This window comes from Cloeon dipterum, chromosome 3 (assembly GCF_949628265.1).
Source record: "Cloeon dipterum chromosome 3, ieCloDipt1.1, whole genome shotgun sequence".
Classification (NCBI taxonomy): domain Eukaryota; kingdom Metazoa; phylum Arthropoda; class Insecta; order Ephemeroptera; family Baetidae; genus Cloeon; species Cloeon dipterum.
The window spans coordinates 24,769,908-24,790,655 of record NC_088788.1 but is presented as its reverse complement, the minus strand read 5'-3'; the positions used below and the strand labels follow the sequence as shown (position 1 = coordinate 24,790,655).

The 20,748-nt window shown below is 41.6% G+C and overlaps 1 protein-coding gene across 2 annotated transcripts in view; it reads right to left on the bottom strand.

Moving 5' to 3' along the window:
* Window positions 1-36: 36 nt before the first annotated feature.
* Window positions 37-20,748, bottom strand: part of wge (winged eye) — a 106,450-nt gene continuing 85,738 nt past the window's right edge. For both annotated transcript variants that reach the window (XM_065483843.1, XM_065483844.1), the window contains 18 exons: window positions 19,669-19,824; window positions 18,957-19,130; window positions 17,784-18,212; window positions 16,803-17,237; window positions 11,550-11,855; window positions 8,661-8,870; window positions 6,998-7,111; window positions 5,917-6,470; window positions 4,155-5,526; window positions 4,004-4,095; window positions 3,243-3,948; window positions 2,991-3,184; window positions 2,709-2,937; window positions 2,492-2,655; window positions 2,063-2,440; window positions 1,827-2,006; window positions 1,600-1,770; window positions 37-1,540 (listed from right to left, as the gene is read on the bottom strand). In XM_065483843.1, the coding sequence (XP_065339915.1) occupies window positions 1,328-1,540; window positions 1,600-1,770; window positions 1,827-2,006; window positions 2,063-2,440; window positions 2,492-2,655; window positions 2,709-2,937; window positions 2,991-3,184; window positions 3,243-3,948; window positions 4,004-4,095; window positions 4,155-5,526; window positions 5,917-6,470; window positions 6,998-7,111; window positions 8,661-8,870; window positions 11,550-11,855; window positions 16,803-17,237; window positions 17,784-18,212; window positions 18,957-19,130; window positions 19,669-19,824 (6,077 nt within the window). In that variant the 3' untranslated portion in view covers window positions 37-1,327. The remainder of the gene's footprint in view (window positions 1,541-1,599; window positions 1,771-1,826; window positions 2,007-2,062; window positions 2,441-2,491; window positions 2,656-2,708; window positions 2,938-2,990; window positions 3,185-3,242; window positions 3,949-4,003; window positions 4,096-4,154; window positions 5,527-5,916; window positions 6,471-6,997; window positions 7,112-8,660; window positions 8,871-11,549; window positions 11,856-16,802; window positions 17,238-17,783; window positions 18,213-18,956; window positions 19,131-19,668; window positions 19,825-20,748) is intronic.

The window sequence follows — 20,748 nt, the reverse complement described above, 5'->3', positions numbered from 1 at the left end:
TTATGGAATAGCTGCATTAAAACTTGCTCAAAGGTATAACTTTTTGTTCGTTTTTATTTTTATCCTCCTTTTATTGATTCATATAATTCCGCTGCTAATATTATTCCTCCATACATATTTTATGATCTGTATTTATCTTCTCTTTGTCGGTGTAGTGTGCCTATCTATTTACAAGGTATACACTTATAAAACATAGTCAAGAATAAAATTGATTTCATCTTCTCTGATCATGATCCAGAGCGTATGTTTTCACGTTCTTCCTCTGTAAGCGGTGTATATTGTGTGTTTCTGGGCATGGTCAAACATTTTTTTATCTTTATTTTAACCCCTCGATCATTAAAAGAACTAATGTTTAAGCGTATCGGTATGTTTTAACAAAATCTAGATGAAGCTGAAGAAAAATGCAACAAGTAGAAAAATTATGGCGGAAGTGTTGACGATGACGTAAAAAGCAGTCTATATTTATAGCATTTAAAAAATCAGTGTGATTTTTGTGGAGGTGCTGTTTGAAACAAAGCAATTTTTGCCTGACTAATTTTTCTAGATTAGATCGTATAACATATTGGCCAATCACAATATCAACGCAACTGGAATGTGCTTTAAGAAAAATTCTGATTCCAGTTGCTAAATCACAAATCTAATTATTCAGTAGCCTACACTATTATCTCAATGCATATTGGTAATAGTATAAGATTATACGATAAGGATATTGATTAGACACAGCTCTCCACAGTAAAAATGAGACAACACTTTACATTTACAAAAAAGAGCGAAAAGTTTGGATTGAAAAATCCAATATATAATGAGTAGAAGAATATTTGCAAGTAAAGACAACGAAGAGGAAGTATTCTTAAGAGCCAGGGGAATTATCTCACAGTCTTGGCTTATTTACACAGCTTTAGCATAAGGACAGAATATACCTGCCATCCCTCCCTTCTGTCAGTGTGATTATACAAAATTATCTCATAAAATGTACTTTCAAATCTTCTCCGCAGTCAGTGTAATCAGTTCTTTGTGGCAAATCCTCAAACAGTTCATTCATCTTCAATTTTTGTTTGCTTACGATATTGTAGTGAAATCTTAATCAAACTTTTGCTCCAGGGACGTTGTGATAAATATTGGGTGTGTATGTATTGTATTCCTTAACAGAGGGGATGACCACACGATATACATCAGTTTCTGATTTTAATGCAGCCCCAAAAGTTTATCAACTCCGTTTTTATGGTAAAGTAATTCGACACCCTGGTTAGACTACTTATAGCAACTTGAATAATTTTCAATTATTCGCAGGGGTGGTGTAATAGTTTATGTGTACTTATGTTTTCTTTTAAATCACTCCTGGCTCCATTGTAAGCACAGCAGCTGTAGGATCGTAGCGACCAGCCAGGTAGTAAATGTCATTGTTGTCATAAATAGACGCGTAGCGCGAAGGTTCTTTGCCCAGGCGCTCGGTGTATTTGTCCAGGGGGATGACTTCGCACTTGTGCGAAATGGTCTGCACGTCGTTTTCATCAGCGTGGGGCGATTCAAAGAGAGCACCCTTTAATTTAATATTTGCATCAGCACCAGTTACAAGGAAAATCCAATTCAAGCTCTTACAGGGTATTTCAGTTTGTCCAGGTTTCCGCCTCCCTTGGTCTCTTCAGGGTGGTAGAACCACTTCACCCTAACAACCATGTTTCCACCCCATGACTCCCACATTGTCTCAATCTTGCCAATGTAAGGCCTATCAGGGCGACCGGTTGACAAGAAGACCGCACTGTCGCCAATCTAAATTGGAATATATTAAGCAAATGAGTGAAACAGATTAATGCAATCGATCTTACATTAATTGTCTCTTTTCCTCGCTGAATGGCCTTGTAAAATTCCTTCTTGCCCCTGCCTTTTCCACCAGGTCTCTTGTAGCCTTTTCCAGACCACTTCCACAGTTGTCTCGCAGGGAGGAAAGCTGCCATCTTACTCTTGGTTTCGCCAGAAGACTGTCTCTCTTGTCTCTTTTTGGGAGACTGCACCAGAAATGAATAGATAAGTCATTTTTCTGTGGAATGCAATATCAACATACCTTTGTTTTCTTCTCGTTGGGGGCCGGAGTCACTGGCTGGGGTAACTCCACTTCTGGCTCAGCCACTTCTGGTTCTGCTGGTGGAGGGGAAGCCATTGCGACTTCAGGGGTCGTTGACGAGTCTGATGCGCAACTGCCTGACAACTCTTTGTCACTGTGCTTTCTGTGCTTGTGCTTCCTTTTATGGTGGTGGTGCTTGTGGTGGTGTTTTTTGTGCTTCTTATGGCTGCTGGGTATCTTATTTTTAATTTTGACGCTTGCAAGCAGTGTACGATGCTTTTCCTTCTTCTTTGCCTTTTCTATCTTCCTTAACTTCTTGCGCTCCCGCTCCTCATCGCTGAGATGCTTGGAAGACGAGGACTTGGTAGAATCTTCACCCTAGTTTACAAGGTTAAAAAAGTTGAACTAAAGGGGCAAGTTATGAAATACCTTCTTAAAAGCATCAGCAGTTACTGCTACAGGACTTTTAGCTCTGGCTTCTGGTGGGGGATTCAATGGCACCTCGCTGCTGGTGCGCCTGCCTTCAGTGCTGCTAGCACCAGACGCTGCTCTTCGCCTCTTTGCCAAAGACAGCAATGGGTTTGGGTCATACTCTGCAATTTTATTATTAGTACTTTAAAATGACTTAACTGACATTCTGACTCACCAACTATAGGGAAATCAGCAGGGAGCATGCGAATATCTTCCAGGGTGATTCTTCCGCTGTCACCGTCGTCGAATTCAACGTTAACTGAACATATGTCCAAATTCGGATCCGGGCTAGAAGGCTCAGCCACTGTTCCAGGATACAAACACCTGCTCTGCTGGCTCCAATATGCACAGATTCTGGTTCCGGGAGGTAACTGTTCAGTTTTTGATGGCTGAACCTCTCGAATCTGTAATTTAAATATTTAAAAAACAAGAAATTGGGCGATTTTGATCATTTTACCAATTCTTTTAGAGCTTCTTCTCTAGACAGAATATAAGGCCTGTTTCCTCTTTCACCATCCAAAGTAATACCATAGACGTCAGGGGCTCTGATTGCTGTTACTTGTCCAGCGTAAACCAAACCACCGACCACTCTAAGGGCTCGAAGCTTGCCTTCCAGGTCCTCAGTTTTCAAAGTGCAAGGCAAGAGATGGCCTGTTTGATAGACAAAATTTTTGATGCTGAACAAATAATAATAATTGCAAGTATTTACCATTGATTGCGCTGCACGATTCCATGGAAGGGCGCTTGAGTGGCCTTTCAGTGGAGCCGCTTGACATTTGCTTTCTTGCTGTTCTTGGCAGGCTTTTCACCTCAGGACACACCTTTTTGGCTTTGCTCTCGGTCGAGTTTGAGCGCTGCTTCGCCACAGGAGACTTTGAGCTGGCACCAGTTGATGGTCGCTTCTTGGGGCCTAGTCTCTGAGCTGCGTCGATGGTTCTTGGACGCTCTCTTTCAGCCACAGGTTTGCTTGTCCAGGGAGCCGTGTTGTTTTCCTTTACAGGCGGAGTGGGAGGCTCGCTTTTCTGTGACCAAGAGTCGTCTTCGTCATCGCGAGAGGTTTTAAGTTTAATTTCCGCCTTCAGTTTTGGCCTGATTTTCGGTCTGCTTTCAGATGTTGAGCTCGAACTAAATGAAGTGGAACTCAGAAGAAAACTGATGCTCGGTTTTTTCGCCACGATAGTCTCAGTTGATGTTTGGTCTGACTTTCCGGGGGTTCTTCTCTTTGGTCGACCTGGCTTTCTCTTTTTAGAGGACGAACTCGAGCAGGAAGAGCAAGATGATGAACTTGAAGACCCACCAGCGCCTTCCGTGGAGTTTGGGAGAACAAGAGATGGCGATACTCCTTCTTGGTCACTTTCTGGATCTGAGCTTGACAGGGGGGTTCTTTTTAAACCGTTTGAGGGCAGCTCACCAAACTGTAAAAATAATGAGGTAACAATGGAGTGAGAGAAGAGCAATAAACCCAAGTACCTGATGTGTTCCAGTTTTCGTAAGACTTGTCAAGCTATCCTTCCATAAGAGAGGTTCTGGCGCTAATGGTTGGAATCTTTGCTTTTCCCCGACTGAAATAGGGTAACAATCTTAGCATTTTGATGCTACAAATGATAATTTTACTAATTACCTCCAGATATAAGTGGAGCAGACATTTTAGTCGTGCCAAAGGTAAATGCTGAAGTTGGTTCGGCACTCTTTTTGAAAGAAGAGAATCCTCCAGAGAGCCAAGATGTGCTTTGGGAACTTCCATCTGAAGAGCTGCTGACGTCATCCTCCTTAGAACTCTTTTCTTGGTCAGCCTTAGCCCCGAATTTTTCAGGTAGACTGGGTTTGAACTTAGGAGAAGTCAATATTTTGTTTGTGTTCAGTGTGGGAGGCTTCAATATGTCTTTAGGTTTGGACTTTGATGGCATGTTCTCCTCCTTTTCCAAAGTCTTCTCGACCTCTTTGATGACTTTTGCTTTTTTCGGACTAGGTAATGGAGAAAGTTTTCTCTTTCTTGGCCGCCCTGGGCGTCTTTTGTTTGGGCTGCTACAACTGTCATCAGACACCACAGAATTTCTTCTCGGTTGTTGCAATTTGGACAGCTCTTTCTGCTTGGCTTTATATCTTTTCTGCAACGCAGCAAGCTGCATGCGAAGCTCTAGCTCAGAATTCCCATTGCTGGAGTTGGTAGATTGAGAGAATGTGCTATTATCTGAACACTGCATGTTTTTACTGGCGATGAATTTTTTAATTTTCTTCTCCGAGCTAGGGCTCTTGTAATTTCTGTTTACGTCGTGTTTCTCAGGTACATTTGGCTTCACTGGAGCAGGCTCTTCTGCCTCTTGCTCAATTTCCAGTTTTTCTTCAACTTGGATAGGTTTTTCTTCTGTTTGCAATTTCTCTTTCTCAATTACTTCAGTCCTTCTGTGTTCGGCCAAGACGCACAACAACTCCAGCCCGCCAATAATAGGCTGAAGTTTGGGTGCCACAGCCGACTGCTTCTCAGCCTCCTTTTCTCTCTCAACAAACTGCTCGATGCTGTTGGACAAAAGCTCCAAGCCACTCAAATCTACAAGGGGTGCCTTAGGAACAGATTGCTCCACAGGCTGAGCCTCTTTCTCCGCGTCAGGTTCCTGTTCCTCAGGCATTGTAGTTTCGGGAGAAATCAGCTCCTCTACTTCTGCCATTTCAGGCTCCTTGCGGTCGATCTCCAAAACCTGCTCATCTTGGGCGTCTTCTTCGGAAGCAGCATCTCTGGACACTTCATCCTCGCTGACAGGAGGAGTTTCAGTCTGGTTGCTGGCGTCTTGCACTTTGACCTCTGCTGCCTCCGCCTCTGAGGAGACCACCACCTCAGAGCTCGAGCTGTCCACAGCGCTTTCTTGATACGATTCTTCGGTTGTTGAGCTGCTCGGAACTGCAGGCACATTCTCATTTTGACAACTGGTAGATGGGCTGATCGTCTCAGGCGGTGGGGTTAGGCAAACTTCAGTGGGATTTGCCGGTGAAGTGGCCTAAAATAAGTTGAAATGTAAATTTTCAAAACATTAAAATCCTTCAATTACAATTGACATTTACTAATTTTCAATTAAGACAAAATTTCATCAGTTCCTAAAAAAATTACAAAAAAAAAATCGAAAATTTGTTCTGAATTTATTTTCAGAACGGATTCTACATATTAATAAATCAATATAATTTATACGACGGAGCTGCAAACTGTAGAATAATACTGCCAATTATTTTAGTAGCTTAAAAGCTTTACAGTAAATCATGCAAAACCATTGCAACAGTAATGCATAAATGATTAAAATATGCATATTCTTGATTAAGGAAACTAAGAATTAATTTGTGAAAATAAAAAAGGATATTATTTATCGGCTAAATTGAGTGCTCTTTCTAGCTACCTGTGATCTCCTTCCCGTGTCCAAAGTCAAAACCGCCGGTGAAGAAGTCACAGCCGCTGGAGTTGGGGTGGGCTGGGTTTGATGGGCCGAGATCTGCACTGTGGTGCCAGTGATTTGCTCGTAGAAGTATTGCACCTGGGTGGCTGGCTGTTGCGCCGGCTGTCCTTGATTCGCCGTTTGCGCGGGGAAAACAAAGGAGGTAGGGAACTGGGCAGCGTGGGTGCCACTCAGATCGGAAGGGATCAACTTGGTGGGGTCGATGAGCTCAATTTTGGGCGCCTCGATCATGTCCTTCTTGCAAGGTGACTGCTTCATCGGTTCATGGACCAGCGTCAACTGGGCAGGTTGCTGAGTTTGTTGGGTCAGGTGCTGGGGCGGTAGCAGGATTCGGAACTCTGTGTCGTTTTGCTGGGGGAACACAGTGATGTGCTGTGTGCCGGTGGCGGTGTTGGTCTGCGGCAGCATCAGTTGCGGCAGGCTCGTTTGGGCTTGTGGGAAACTGGCCGTCGTTGTCGTGTTGTTTGGCCATACTTGCAGGGTGCGTTGGACGTGGTCTGTTTTGTACACAAGAAACGCATTGCAAAAATCATTTTTCAAATTCTCCTTTCGTAAACTTGAAAATTATTAAAAAATTTAAATTGCTCCAAACAATTTGAATTGAAAATCACAGCCCGAATTTTAGTTAACTTTATGAACATGTTTAAAAATAAACATTAAATAACTGATGCTGTCATTTTCAACATTACTTTCAGATTAATTTAAATAAAATTCTGCTTCCTTTCAACAATGTTGTAAAATTAATCGATTCTTTCAGTGTATCAAATTTATCTGAATAATGCATCTAATTATTTGTTATGTTCCATTTTCTATCTACGGTCAAAGAAAGACTGCGGCATTCAAGCGAGGTGATTAGCCTTGGTCGTGCTCAATTGTATTGCTTGAAACAAAAGATGATAAATGAAAAACATAATTATTCATCGCCAACGCCGATGGAGTCTCTTTGTGCAACATCCAATCTCGAATGTGCGTCAATTAGAGACATATAGATTGAGTCTAGAGTGCATATTATCCATCAACTTACCGATGTTAGCTGCCGGCAAAAGGATGAGATGGCCTGACATCGGGTCGCGTACCAGTTGCAGACCGACCGGGGGCAGCGAAGGCGGCGGCGCGGCTTCTATTTGAACGGTGGGACCTGTCAGAACAGCATGACGGATTAGTGAGTAATTAATAATCTGCAAGGTGAGTCACTACTCGACCACAGATAATTTAATCACGAGTCGCAAGAGAGCGATAAAAATTGGTCATGTACAATAAGCTATACACGTTTAGCTCATTTTGCAAAGAGAGAGCATTAGAGTCGCGCTCTCCAGCAGGAAATAATATATATATGACTCACTGTAACATGATATCGCACTTCTTCTTTCGTATTTCAACATGACGCAGGCGTCAGAAAATTAAAAATTTATGGAAAATGATTTGAATCGCGTGGTATTCCACAGTATTAATTTTATTGCGTGCTGCAACATGCATGGTTGTCACGTCAAGCGGGTTGCATAATTTGTATTTTTTTCAAACGCAATTTTTATCTTGTTATATCTGTGACCTTTCCAGGAGTATTACAACTTTAATGAATGGCAGTGATCAAATGAGCACCACCGAGCTGTTTGAAGTTATCGAAGCTATCTTTAAATAGACCAAAAATATCAAGTTGGGTGTAATATTTCGTGGTATTAACTTATAAAGTCTTTTCTTTCATTTCAAAATACGCAAAATACTATAGAAATCATTAACGACTAATGTTTTAAGAATTGGACAGACTTAATTGCCGAGTTTTAAGCACGGAAAATCATTGTGTCGAAATTAACAATTAAATACGTTCTAAAATTAGACGTCTAATAGGCAATGAAACCAGTTATTTTGCTTTATAAATGCATCAAAAATTCAGATACACTTTCTTAAGAAGGCCAAATTTAATTTCCTTGATTTCAAATTCATTGATAGTCACAAGTAATTGAATGTGGGGAATGTGTTAGCAGAATCAGGTCACTTTGGTCTATTATAAAACCGACTTATCTTATCTTCACTGTTTTAGTGTGATCATTTTTGCAAAGTCTGGCACGCATCAAGAAATTAAGAACGATGTCTAATAATCTGGCGTTGATTTTTTAGATAGCAAAATCACGAATGTCAAAGATAAAAATAGATTTGCACCATTTTTAAAACTCGAGTTGAGGAAAAAACCGAATAAGGTTGAAATTTAAAGAGACAGTAATTGTTTTGTTCATGCGGCGCCCTCGCAATATGAAAAATTTCACGGCGCGCTCAAAGGGTTTCGCAATATGCAAGGTTCGATCTGAAAACGATAATCTCCGGCAAACTGGTGGCGTTTCAATCTAACGAAAATCGATCAGGGCGGCAAACAAAAAGCGCAAATATTTGCAATCACGCTCAAAGAGTGCAGTAAAAATCGCGGCGGCGGCACTCTGCCATTTTGTGTGTGCAAAGCGGCCAGCAGAAACCTGTTCAGTTCACTCGCGTGCACACCTAGAGCGCGCGGGGGGCCGAGTATGTACTGTTCACGTACGCGTACCGTGCAAATTGCGTGCGCACTGCATAATGGTGTGTAATGAGTGCACGCGTAGGGCGAGGGCAGCGCAGGTACACGCGCGTAAGGCGCTCGCTGTTTTTCGCGGGTCGCCCGATTAATCACGCGTGGGGTCCGACCCTGCAAGGGTGCTTACCTGTCGGGTACTGCGGTTGGCCGAGCCACAAGGTAGGTGGAGTCAGGGCGGAGTTGGGTGCCGAGTGTGACGCCCACGGGGGTAGTCCGTTGGAGAGTCTGGCGGCGGCCAAGGCTTGGCTGACGGCGTCCTCACCCCCGGTGGTGTGCACTTGCAGGGTGGCGGTGGCTCCGGCAGGCCCGGTCGCACTCGCGGGGGGCGGTTGCAGCACTGCACAGTCATTAACAACTCTTGAGTGATCTTTCGAGCACCGCTCCGTGCGCGAAATCAGTATGTGAATGAAAGCGGCGGTCGGCGGGCCGCGCTGAAAGGCGCCAAGCGCCGAGCTATATGCTTTTTATTCTCTTCTTTTATGGTTGGTTGGGTGTTTTTGCTAAAGATTTTTAATGTGCGGTGCTCAAAGAAAGCTGCTGCTGCTGCTTGTAGGGCTGTGTGTGCATTCATGTACGCCTCTCTCGCTCACTCGCCCGTTTTCTTTTAGCAACTTGCATCGTCCACGCGCGCCGCGGGTCGCCATTTGCATTTTTCGCGAGCGAAATTATCATTGCTCCCGTGAGTGCCGCGGCTTGGAGATGCCTCTCGAATTTTTAATTGTGATCGCGCAATGCTGCTTGAGATTTTTCCTATTCTATTCCCGTTCTGGTTTGAATAAGGAGTGGGCAGATATGGAATTCTTGTATGTGTGCAGTTTAATACGTTCGCAATTGTTCAATCACGCTCCGAATGACGTAGATTGTCAAAGACCTTTATTAATTTTTTATTCCTTTTGATCATCAGCCATTCAAGAGCACAGTGCGTGTTTTCTATTTATGGGAATCAAATTGGCTGACTCTAATTTTCTTTGCAAGGAAATAATTATTACTTTATGGAGAGACACATCAGAATTGTACGAACTTTTCATTCCTTTAAAGGCCAAGTTTTGCAGATAAGAGTTGTGTTTGTTACGCAAAATATTTTTCAGTGCATTGCAAATAAATTGTAAAGCATTAAAAGGTCAGGTCAGTTCTTTGAGACTATTCGCAACATAATCCTTCGCAAAACGTTTTAAAATAATTTAACTTAATTTGATCGCAACTGTTCGAACAAAAGAAAAATTAATAGGATTCATTTACGGTTTTTTGTTTGACTTGATACTTAAGAACCATTTAAAAATATTATAAATTGGTTTTTTATATCTAGATTTTAAAGCACACAATAGAATATAAATATTTTTTAAAACTATTTTTGTTTGTTTGAGTAAATTTGGTAAATTTCCATTCAATCAAGATAGAAAAAACGTTGTATATCAGTCTTTGTGTCATTCTACATAAAGCAAAAAATTCGCTTCGTAAAACTGTACACCTTCGAGAAGAGCGATTAATTTAGCTGTCAAATCCGTTTATCTGATTAGAAAGATTGAGGAATTTTATTTACTCGGACTGACTCAAATTCCAGCTGAGTGCAACATTACTGAAAATGTTGGAAAGCATACGCCACAAGGATGAAACTTAACACCGTCACAGCTCCAACGTGTGGTAAAGGCCCACGTAAATATTTGCAGCGTTGGCTGGACCAGCATTTCGGAAGATAGACAAGTGAAATTCCCATGAGCATCGGACGAGCGATCAAAAGACGACCATTCTTATAGCCGAGCGCGATTTTCTTTTTCAGGCAAATGCGTGCACAATATGTGTCAGCACCGATTTTCGGCAGCCCCACTAGTGCTTATTATTACATTACGCATTTTGAGCGCCAAACTGGTTTTTAATTTGGCCCAACTAGCTCCTGTGTTGTCTGTGCGAAAAATTCGACAACGACGTCGAGAAAGAGCAGAAAAAGAGCGTCGCGAGGAGGAGACGCAGAAGTAGAAGAGAGAGAGGAAGAAATAAATAAAAAGGGAGCGAGTTCACGTATGTGTATGCAAATTGTAAAAAACCGGATGAGCGAAAACAGCTCTCCCTGCTCTATTGTTGGCACCTGATTACCCGCCTGATGAATTCATATACATCTGAAGCTGGCGTCACAATAAGCATAGCATTGTTATATTAACTATTATAAGGAAGCTGGCAGCCAGAGCAACGACAGCCAGATCCGAATCGATATATCAAAAGTTCATTAGTAATCAACAACATTTTGCAGCCGCCTTTGTGAAAATGAAATTATTACGCACTCGACGTGACGGGCAAAAACAATCAGATGGAACGAACGATAAAGGTGTGTGGATGCGAGAGAGGGAATGATTGTCTGCGCGGAAAATGTCCTAATGGCCAGAGATTCTAATCTGGAAATAAAACACATCGCCTCTCTCTCCAGCTCTGTATCTGATGATACAGATAAAGCGATTTTCGCGCTGGGCGTTTTTACATGGAGCCAATCTGACATAAGAATGGGGCGAGTGAGAGAGGGCATGGTGCGATAATGAAAGAGCTGTTGTTTGACGTATTATATTTTCCAGGGCAATTTTTATAGGGTGAGAGAGCAGAGAGAGAGAAAGAGAGACGTATTTTCCAATCTCAAAAGCGAGCAGCAGCACAAATGATTCATTTCCTGAGCAATCAAAGCGGGTGATTTCATCCAAACAATTTATTTGCCTCTGAATTGCCGTGGTATTGGCAAAGAAAACACCAGTAAGATGAATAGAATTTATTCAAACCCAATTAGATATTTTTATCGAATTTGAGAAGTTTAAATTGGTAGAGAAACCCAAAAAATCCAACGTTTCCAAGAAGTGAATACACTAAATTGAAAAATTTACAATAAATCTTCACAAAGGAGAAAAAGTTATTAATAATAATTGTATGCAAAAATTACGAAAGTTTTTGCATTTTTTTCATGAACCGAAAATGTTGTATGCAAATCTGAGTAGCAAAAATTTCAATGATAAAGGATAATACAATCAAGCTAACTTACCAATGGAAGAAGTCATAAGCGTGGCCGTCCTATCTTGGGGGTGCACCATTAGCGCAGTCGGCGCCGAAGTCGGCATCGCCTGGGCCATGGTGTTGATCACAGTGGCTGTCGTGGTGGCCGCCGGTGCAGGAGCAAGTGGGGCGGGAGCGGTCCTCCTTGCGGGCAGTAGGACCCTGAAGTCGTCTCTCGCCTTTTCCTGCACGCTGCTGGAAGATTTGGCCCTGCACACCTCCTCGCTGGTGGTCAGCCTACCAGGCGAGGTGCTCCTCTGCCGTGCCACTGCGATACCAACTGGAATGTTGTTCGCTGAAAGAGAAAAAGGACGAACACACATTATATGAGTATGCTATCGAAATTTCTCTAGTGATATTTTTATTATTAACACTGTTCGACTTAAAAGTGGTAGAAGTCGCAGTATATTCATCCCGTCAGGAAAGCTATAAAATTGAAAAATAAAAAAACCATTGTTTCCCTCTAATAAGTTGGGTAGAGAACTTAAGAAGAACGAATAGCTTTCTGTGCGCTAAGTGCACCTGCTTTTTTGCAGCAAATGAGCACAAATTATGCAATTATAAGACTATTTTGTTACATTTAAAACCATCCTTAGACATTAACACCGTCTCAAACTGTCTAAATCCCCTGTGAAGCCACGAGGCTGGAAATTGTCTTCAATGTGGGTACAGTAATGATTCATCTGCCAAAACTTCATTTTTAAACGTTTTTATGCTTGGAAGTTGTTTATAAAATTTTGTTAGAACCAGAAAGAGAAATAAAAATGGTTTGTTGCCATTTCATTGGTTTTCAGTTTTGCAAAAGTGCACAAAAGTATCGCCCACAGTACACAAAATTTTGCGTTGTTTGATCATGAAATCTTCCAATTTCGTCAGTTGAATTTAATAGGAATATTATAATTATATCAGTTTAGCTTGCTCAACGGATTAGGTAAATAATTTATTTTAGAATAAATTTTTATAAGCAAATTTTAACAGTCCCGTTGAGCAAAGAAGTTAATATTTGACTTGTTTCGCACAATTTCAGTAAGTGAAATAATTTTGATTTCCTTTAAATTGTCAGCATATTTTATCGGTGTGTCATTTCTAAAAACCCCAAAAGATGTACAGCTATTCAAATAATTCTACCAAGTGGTGAAAAAAATACTGTGTAACTACAATTTTTATGACTTTAATGAGTATTTGACGTGTGACTGGAAAGACTTGTGTTTGTAAATGTGTATAACGTATATGTGATGATGTATTTTTTTTAATTTGATCTTGACAACTATTCAAAAGTCATTGTAAATATTGCGACTTAATGAATAAAGAAAAATTTGAATTGAATTGAATTGACTACAGGTGTAAAAATATTATTGTATCCTGGAGAGAAATAGTTTCAACAGCATAGCCATCGTTTAAAATTAGCACGAGTTTACTGAGATAGGTGGCATTAAATCAATTAGATTTTCTTAGTTCACAGAGACGAAGAGTTTGTTTACTCTGTGCAAAAGTGAAAAATGGGTAAACTTTGTGCATGCTGGGTAGAAAAGTTGTTTTTTCAGACCGGCTGGATTGCCTCTGGCCGGAGAGGGAGGAAAGAAATAATTATCAGAAAGAACGCGCGCGCGGGTGGACCGAAATTGCTTTAATCCAGAGGAACTCACGTATGCGGCGCCAGGAACGAGCCCACGTGATGCGTCTCCTCCTGTGCCGAATTCATTATTGTTGTTTGCACACACGCGAGACGTGCACAACGCACTGCGTGTCTCATTAAAAAGTGCCGTCTCATCATCAACATTGCTTTTAAAACAAAATATCGGCGCGAGAGCCCTACAGACGGGAGAAAGGCGCGGTTCTAACGCGATATTTCGCGCTTGGACGCCCGCTAAAAGTGCGTGAACGCGCGTCCGCTTTATTGTCGCCTTGCCGCCGACGAACCGGCGAAAATTCGCACAAAAGCGGCTCTAGTTGAGCACCGAACGCAAATAACGCTGCGCTAATTTATGCGTGAATTTCCGTGAATGCGCGATTGACGCGATGAATGATTCCAAACACGGCTCACTTTTACGCACGGCCGTAAAATGCAAATTTTCAGGGGTGGCCGCCGCTTTTTATCGCCACTTTATTCAAAGTTTTCCAGGAAACGATCGCGGGAAACTCGTTGTAGTTAGCCCAGAGGAATGTTGGCGGCCAGTTTACTTTTCTGCCTCGCGGCCAGCGGCCGAATTCATGCGCCTTTTACTAGCGGCTTCCTAGTATTGTTTAAAGAATGAAACGTGAATATGAGCCAGATTCCATTTATTATTCAACAACGCAAGCCAAGAATAATGACATATCAACGCCAATTTTTTAAAGTTATATATGAATTAGGTTTAGGCTGCTGACGATTATATCCTTCTTTATTCTGACCACAAAGTCATATTAATTGAGAATAATGCCTCTGATATTTTTATCACCGTGACATCAAACATTTGTTTTTATTTGCATTTTTACCAAGATGAAAGTAAATGTCTCTTTTTATAAAAAAATATTAAAATAATTTCAACTTCCACAAAATAAAGAATTATGTCATTGAATTAATAATTTTGTGCACCAAGAGAACAAATAGGTTAGTTTTTATTAAATCATGTGAAATGCTACATTAAACGTTTCACTGCTGCAGCAATAAAGAGAATTGTCATCGGAGTCAAATTAAACCACCAAGTCGTCTAGAAATCGAAGAGAGTAATGCCGCAATTACATTTAAGTCCGAGTCATAAAAAGACCAATAGCTCTCTGAGCAAATCGTCGTTAATTCCGTGTTGGCAATTGAGTGTTTGCACTTCGTCTGTCGGTCGGCAATCTCATTTTCTTGAGTTAATCGTCATTAGCGTTTAGCTAGGTTATAAAAGCGGCTGCTGCGGACACAAAACAGATCGGTGGCGGACGGGCTGGGCCCGAGTGCCTATTAAATTTGAAAACCCGGCTGCGTGCATTATGGATGGAAATTCAGCGCCGAGCTGAATCCCCAAGCAGACAACGAGATGCTATCGAACGGTAATGGTGCACTCGGAATCGTAAGCAGCGTGTCTAGCTAATTTCCATCGATTGTGCCCGTGTGTTTTGCGTGCATTTAAATTCGAAACGTTCAAGGACTGGCTCAGTCACAGATCCAATCTGCTGGATGACAGTGAAACATTTCGGTTCAATGTGATACAGGAGGAAAATATTATCTGCTGACCGTAAATAAAAACAAAAGCTTTTTTAAAACTACAGAATTAATTTTTCGTGCAACCGTCACTGAATCTAGTAAATGTTTTACGTATTGTTTCTTCCGTGCCATTTTTCAAAGATCAACGCATACAATTCCTCGATGTATTTAGCAATCCACAAGTCTCGTAAGTTCAAAAAAATTACTTGATTTGTCAAATAGTGAGCTCCAATTTCTTTCAGGAAATGCAATTTTATTTCGTTCAAAAGAGTATCCCCATGAGGGAGCATACATGTATGCACCTTTGGATATATCGTCAGATCGAAATCTGCAGCGAAAAAACGGTGATCAAGCACATACCATTTTTGAGTTGGCAAAATCAGATTTTTTGCAGCTTAATCCTGCACTTTTAAAACCCTAACTGATAAAACAAACAACTCGACCCTCCACTTTCTTGTTTGTCTTGTCTAAAAATATGTTACGTTAAGCCTTGTTTGATCTTTGTAATGTTTTATAAAATGATAAAAAGTAATTTTTTTAATTCAATCTAGCTAGCATAGATAGATATTTTCCTGCGAGATTAAAAAAATATTTTCCTACGCACACTTGCTGCGGGGCAGCAAAAATGCAATTTAAGATTTTTAGCTTATGTTTTATTAACTCAAGTAAATGAAACTTCTTGAGATTTGCCCTTAAGAAAGCACGAGTCTCAATTTTGCGCTGTAAATTAGTTTCAAAGGATTGCCCATCCAAGACGCGGTGCGATAGAGGAGCAGAGGGAATGAGTTTCGCATGCAAACTTTACTCTCCCCCAGAGAGCCGGTTCGCAGCATCCTTCTCTGCGGCACGGCTGTGCGAGTGTGTATAGACTCGACGCACTTGGAGAGCGCACACCTACAACGCTGGCAACGGCAGAGGGCAATAAGAAAACCGCACACGAAACAAGCAGGAGAGCGAGAGAGTGGCGGGCGTTCGGGCGGCCCAGGAATCTTCCGCCATCCAACGCGCATTTTATAATATACACAGCACACACACTCACGAGATATACGCTCTAAAACAAACACAGCTCGCCACTTTGGTCGTAAATTAGCGAGGCTCTAGGCTGGAATTAGCGAAATGAGCAAAAACTCAGATCAGTCCTGAATTCATCGGATTAAATTAATGACCGACTTTTTCTTCCGCGAATCAAATTAACCGTCGGGCAGGAAGTGGAGCACCAGCGTTGATATTAAATGATAATTTCGTGTTTATCTTGTTTGTTGATCTGGATTTTGCCATCAGCGCCGCAATCTGTATGCTGTTTGTTTTTGCACGCGGTGCCGTATTTGCCAACATAACCGAACACCGGGAAAGATGGAAATGGAATCGAGCTCAGAATTGTGTGGGCATACTAACGCAAACGGCTAATTAATTGTGATGCCAAGAGGAGCAAAATCGAATGTCCGGGAGGCTTCATGATTTTGACGGAGATTGATATACATATATAATACATTCCAACCTTTGGGTGATTGACATAAATATTTAAACAAAATTTGAATGCATTGCTTTTTGAAAATTTAGATACGAATAAAATTGAACTGTGTTAAGAAAATAACCAAACAAAAGACGCGAAAATAAACGCAAAGTGAGCAATATATCTAATCTCTATACTTTATCATATCAGTTGTCCATTTATCTTGTTTAACAAAATATTAATTCATATTATTCAAATATTTATTTCATATAGCACTGGAATTTAATCGAAGCATGAATATATCGAGAAAAAGTTTCCTTCCTTGGCAATGTAAGTTGAACTCTTTTCTTTTATTCTTGTTGAGTCCAGTGTCCAGCAAGCAATAATAAAATTTATTGTACGCTTTATTTACGGGCAAAAACAGCTGTCCAAACAGAAGAAATCGAATTGTTAAGTTCTTAAATATCCGCTACCTATCAAGTAACAGAAAACAGATTGAAGTTGTTCGTTTTTGACAAGAAGAGTAAAACACCAAATGAATAGTGCCCTATTTCATACCAATTCAATTTAACTATTCAACGACTCATTTTCCCCGATCAAAAGACTACTGTACTCACCAGTGTGTGCAGAAGAGCCGGAAGGTGGGTTGTTAGCCATGGTGACGACGAGGGGCGCCTCCAGGCCGTTCTTGACCGTGCTATGATGCTCCTCGCTGGGCTCAGCCTTGATGGTCTGCACCGACACGACGTGCGCGGCGGTGCTGGCCTTCTCCTTCTTGCTGGTGGTCACTTCATCCACCTGGCAAGGAGTGCCAGCCTCCTGTTTGATCACCATCGGACTGAAAGATCTGCCTGACGAGCTGGCGTCGCTTGACCTGCTGCGCGGCGGCACAGGGTTCGTCCTGCTGCAGCCGGTCAGGGTGTCAGCCATCAGGGCCGGAAAGATGGGGGCCATGTTGGGAGGGTGGAATGCCGTCAGCGAGGCGGCTGCCATCGAGTCCATCGTGCAGTGGAAAGGTGGCGAGGATGACGCGAATGTCGCTATGCTTGTACCTTTTAATGTTTTTAACATTCAAACTTTGAGTACATTCTGTTCGCAATAATAAAATTTTAATGGTTTGATCATGTCATACTAATGATGATGACTACTAATGATGAAACTACTTTAAGGTTTCAAACCCATTGACCAATAAGAAAATCATAAAAATCTCTAACTCGTGTTTGCGTTTTTACAAAAGAAAATCATTCCAAAATAAAACCGTCAAAACAAACCAGAAAATCGACTACAGATTGCTCATTGATATCTATTTTATTTTGGAATAGTTTGAACTTCATCATATTATCATGACTAAGCAAACAATTAGATACATACTTTTAGATAACAACTTTTCACCAACTTAAAGCTTTAAGCCAATAATAATGACGTGTAATACATTCATTAGTAAAATCAAGATAAAGGAAAAAGTTTTCTTTAAATTTTGTTAGTCAGACCTTTTACTCAGAAGGCAATTCCCTTTTTCAATTTGTATTATAATATATCTAGTTAAAAATTAATTAAAACAAATTACGATCTTAGAATACAATTAAATGTGTACATACTTGTAGAAACAGGGTTGATAGCCTGAGTAGCATTGACCGAGGTGATGGTACAAGTCGCTTTACTGGTAGGACAACTGCAGCTGACGACGGCCTTTTGCGCGTCCTCCTTGGCCTTGTTTCTCTCCGCTCTGGTGGGCCTCTTTTCCTTGGCCCCCCTGTTTGCTCTGCTTCTTGACGGCTCAACCCTCTTCTCTTCGTCTACCATCCTGCCATTTGCCGGCGGGTGCCCCATCGGCGGCAGGGTCGGGTAACCCCTTGCCATCAGCTCTAGCTGGCTGAGGCCCCTTTCGGCGTCCAGGGAGCCGGCCAGTGCGGGGGATAGCCCTGCGGGTGATAGACCCGACGTCCCCGTACTGAACAGGGTTTGGGGCGAGCTAGGCGGGATGGAGGTCGGAGTTAGAGGGAACCCCGCAGAAAAGAGGGTGTCTCCTGGAGAAAAAAACAGTGGCATGGATTTTACTATGTGCTGATGGTGGCAAAAACGCGAGAGAAGTGGCAAGGAATCAGAGAGAAAATCTCGAGTTTAATGGATTTGGATGATAGAAACTGAGTAATGTTAAAAAGTGTATCAGATATTTGCTGAGGCATCACCAGTGAATTTCAGGAACAGAAATATATATAAAATTTCAATCGTTTTTTACTTTAGAAGTGAGGTTTTTTTGGGGGGTAAAGTTATCCTGTCGATTTGCAACAAACATAATTTTGTATCTTGATTACTAGATCATTACGGTGGATTCCCTCCTACCTACAGAACAGGAAACCCCAGGAAAAGCACATTTCAAGGGGCAGGCAGGATGAACGATATTTTTTATGTTTATTTTACATTTTCGCGCAGTAAAAGACTATGGCCCATCTTTTAGATCAGGTGTTTCAAAACTTTCGCTAAAGCAACGGCAAAGAGATAAATAATAAATCAGATATTTGTACTAGGATGCATTTAAATGTGTGCAATTTCACGGCTTTGAAGCCATGCGTGATGCATAGCTTCAAATAAGATAATTAGATAATAATTTCCAGGAAAGTTTCAAAGTTACAGATAATCACGTTTTTCATGGCAATATATCCAATAAAACAATTATTGAAACTGCAAAGTTTCTATCTAACGAACAATAACTTCTACTTGGTATTTTCATTCTTACAATAGACTCAAAAGTAAAAAAACTATAATATTACCTTTCTGCGGTGTTCCGATTAAATGTTGAAAAGTGGTTGTCGCTGACTGGCCGACCCCGAACCGCGCACCAGGCGAGCTTGAGCTGTGGGAATAGATGGCACTCGCCTCCGTGGCACTCGGGACGGAAGGAAACAGCGAGTAAACACTTCCACCCACGGCAAACCGTCCAAAGCCTGCACAGAAACATATTCAACTTACTACATGAAGGCGGAGATAGGCGTCCCAAGATAAAATTTAGCTAGCCCCGCGCACGCACGCTGCACAATAGAGCTGCCTATGCGTTTTATTGCCACACTCCTAAGTTTTCCTTCCACCCAACGGCAAACAATTGGAAGAACGCACCCCCGGATAAACTTATTTCCTAATCAACACAAAAAATGTGCATATCCCACGGGTGCTTCAATAATTATACCACTATCTGCAGCTTGTATAAGTTAAAATTACGTGCTGAACAGCGTTGCATCCTTTTCGATTATGAAGACTGAGCATTGCATATTAAAGCACATCCAGTAACAAAATTAAGATGTCTGTGAACAGTTTGTTCTTCAATAATAATTCAATAATAATCTTCAAATAATAATTGGATCGAAAACACAAATTAACAATTTGCTAATACGTTTCTGTTACTTTCTATTTTTCAATATGAACCCAAATACTTTGTCATTCTTGCTTTTAAAAAAAACAATCGAGAGGCCCACGTCACAAGCTCACCTTCAGGGGCGTGTGCCGCCGTGGGCCACGGGCTGGTTCTGAGCATGGATGCGCCGGCCGCCCCACCTCCTTGGCCACCCCCTGGTGACCTGAAGGGCGAGGGTGCCGCCGCAACGTGGGGCGCGGACATCATGGTGTGATGAGGCGCAGGAACTCCTGCAAAACACACAAAACGGCTGCGATAAGCAAAAGAATTACGCCCAGCGTGCCTGGCTAATCCTGCCGTCGTGACAAATGGGCAGCCATACTCGCTGCCCATACTATAAAATAAAGTGCAATATGTACGTGTGTGTGCGCGCCATATTATAGCGGCGCTTATTTATTGTATTGTGCCCGATAAAACAACACACATACACACACGAAGCTATCGACTTTGTCCGCTGGTGTGCACATATGCATGCACGGCTGCACGAGCTTGTACAGTTGTAAACTGCATGAAGAAAAAGGCGAGCTCATACGTCCGTCTGATCGGCAAAAAGTGCAGTGCGACCCGTTCCCTTGGCATTTGGGTGCCATGACATTTGGAGCTCGAATCAGTGATTTTATCGCCTCATCGCTCGTGACGATATTTACAGTTATTGAGACGCCAGGGTTCCTTGGGCACAGTTCAGCCAGACGCTCCACTTAGTCTGGTTTTTTTGCAGAATCAACGCGAAAGATTCGCATCAATGAAGCATATTTTCCTTTTTCTGTCGAATTATTTGTGAATATTTATGAAAATTGCTAATCCAACATGCCTTGACAATAAATGGAAAGATGAATAAGAGGCTAACAAAAGGGTTCATTAAAGGAAGCCTTTATACTGCATAGTTCAAATAAATCAATTTTATATCCACTAAAATTTGGGTAAAAGCCAAAATTTATAAGATTGCCGTTTATTTTCGAGCAAATCGGCTCCAAAGTTGGAAGTAGTACAGACTCATTTAATTCAGAGTTGAGATCAACCAAAATTTTCAAGCAAATATTGCAATCAAGTCTCGTTCAGCATTATCTCAACATAACTCTGAAATAATCCCTGGTGTGAAATATTACTTGTATGACGACATCATTCCGCACAAACACAGGGAACGACGCGACTGC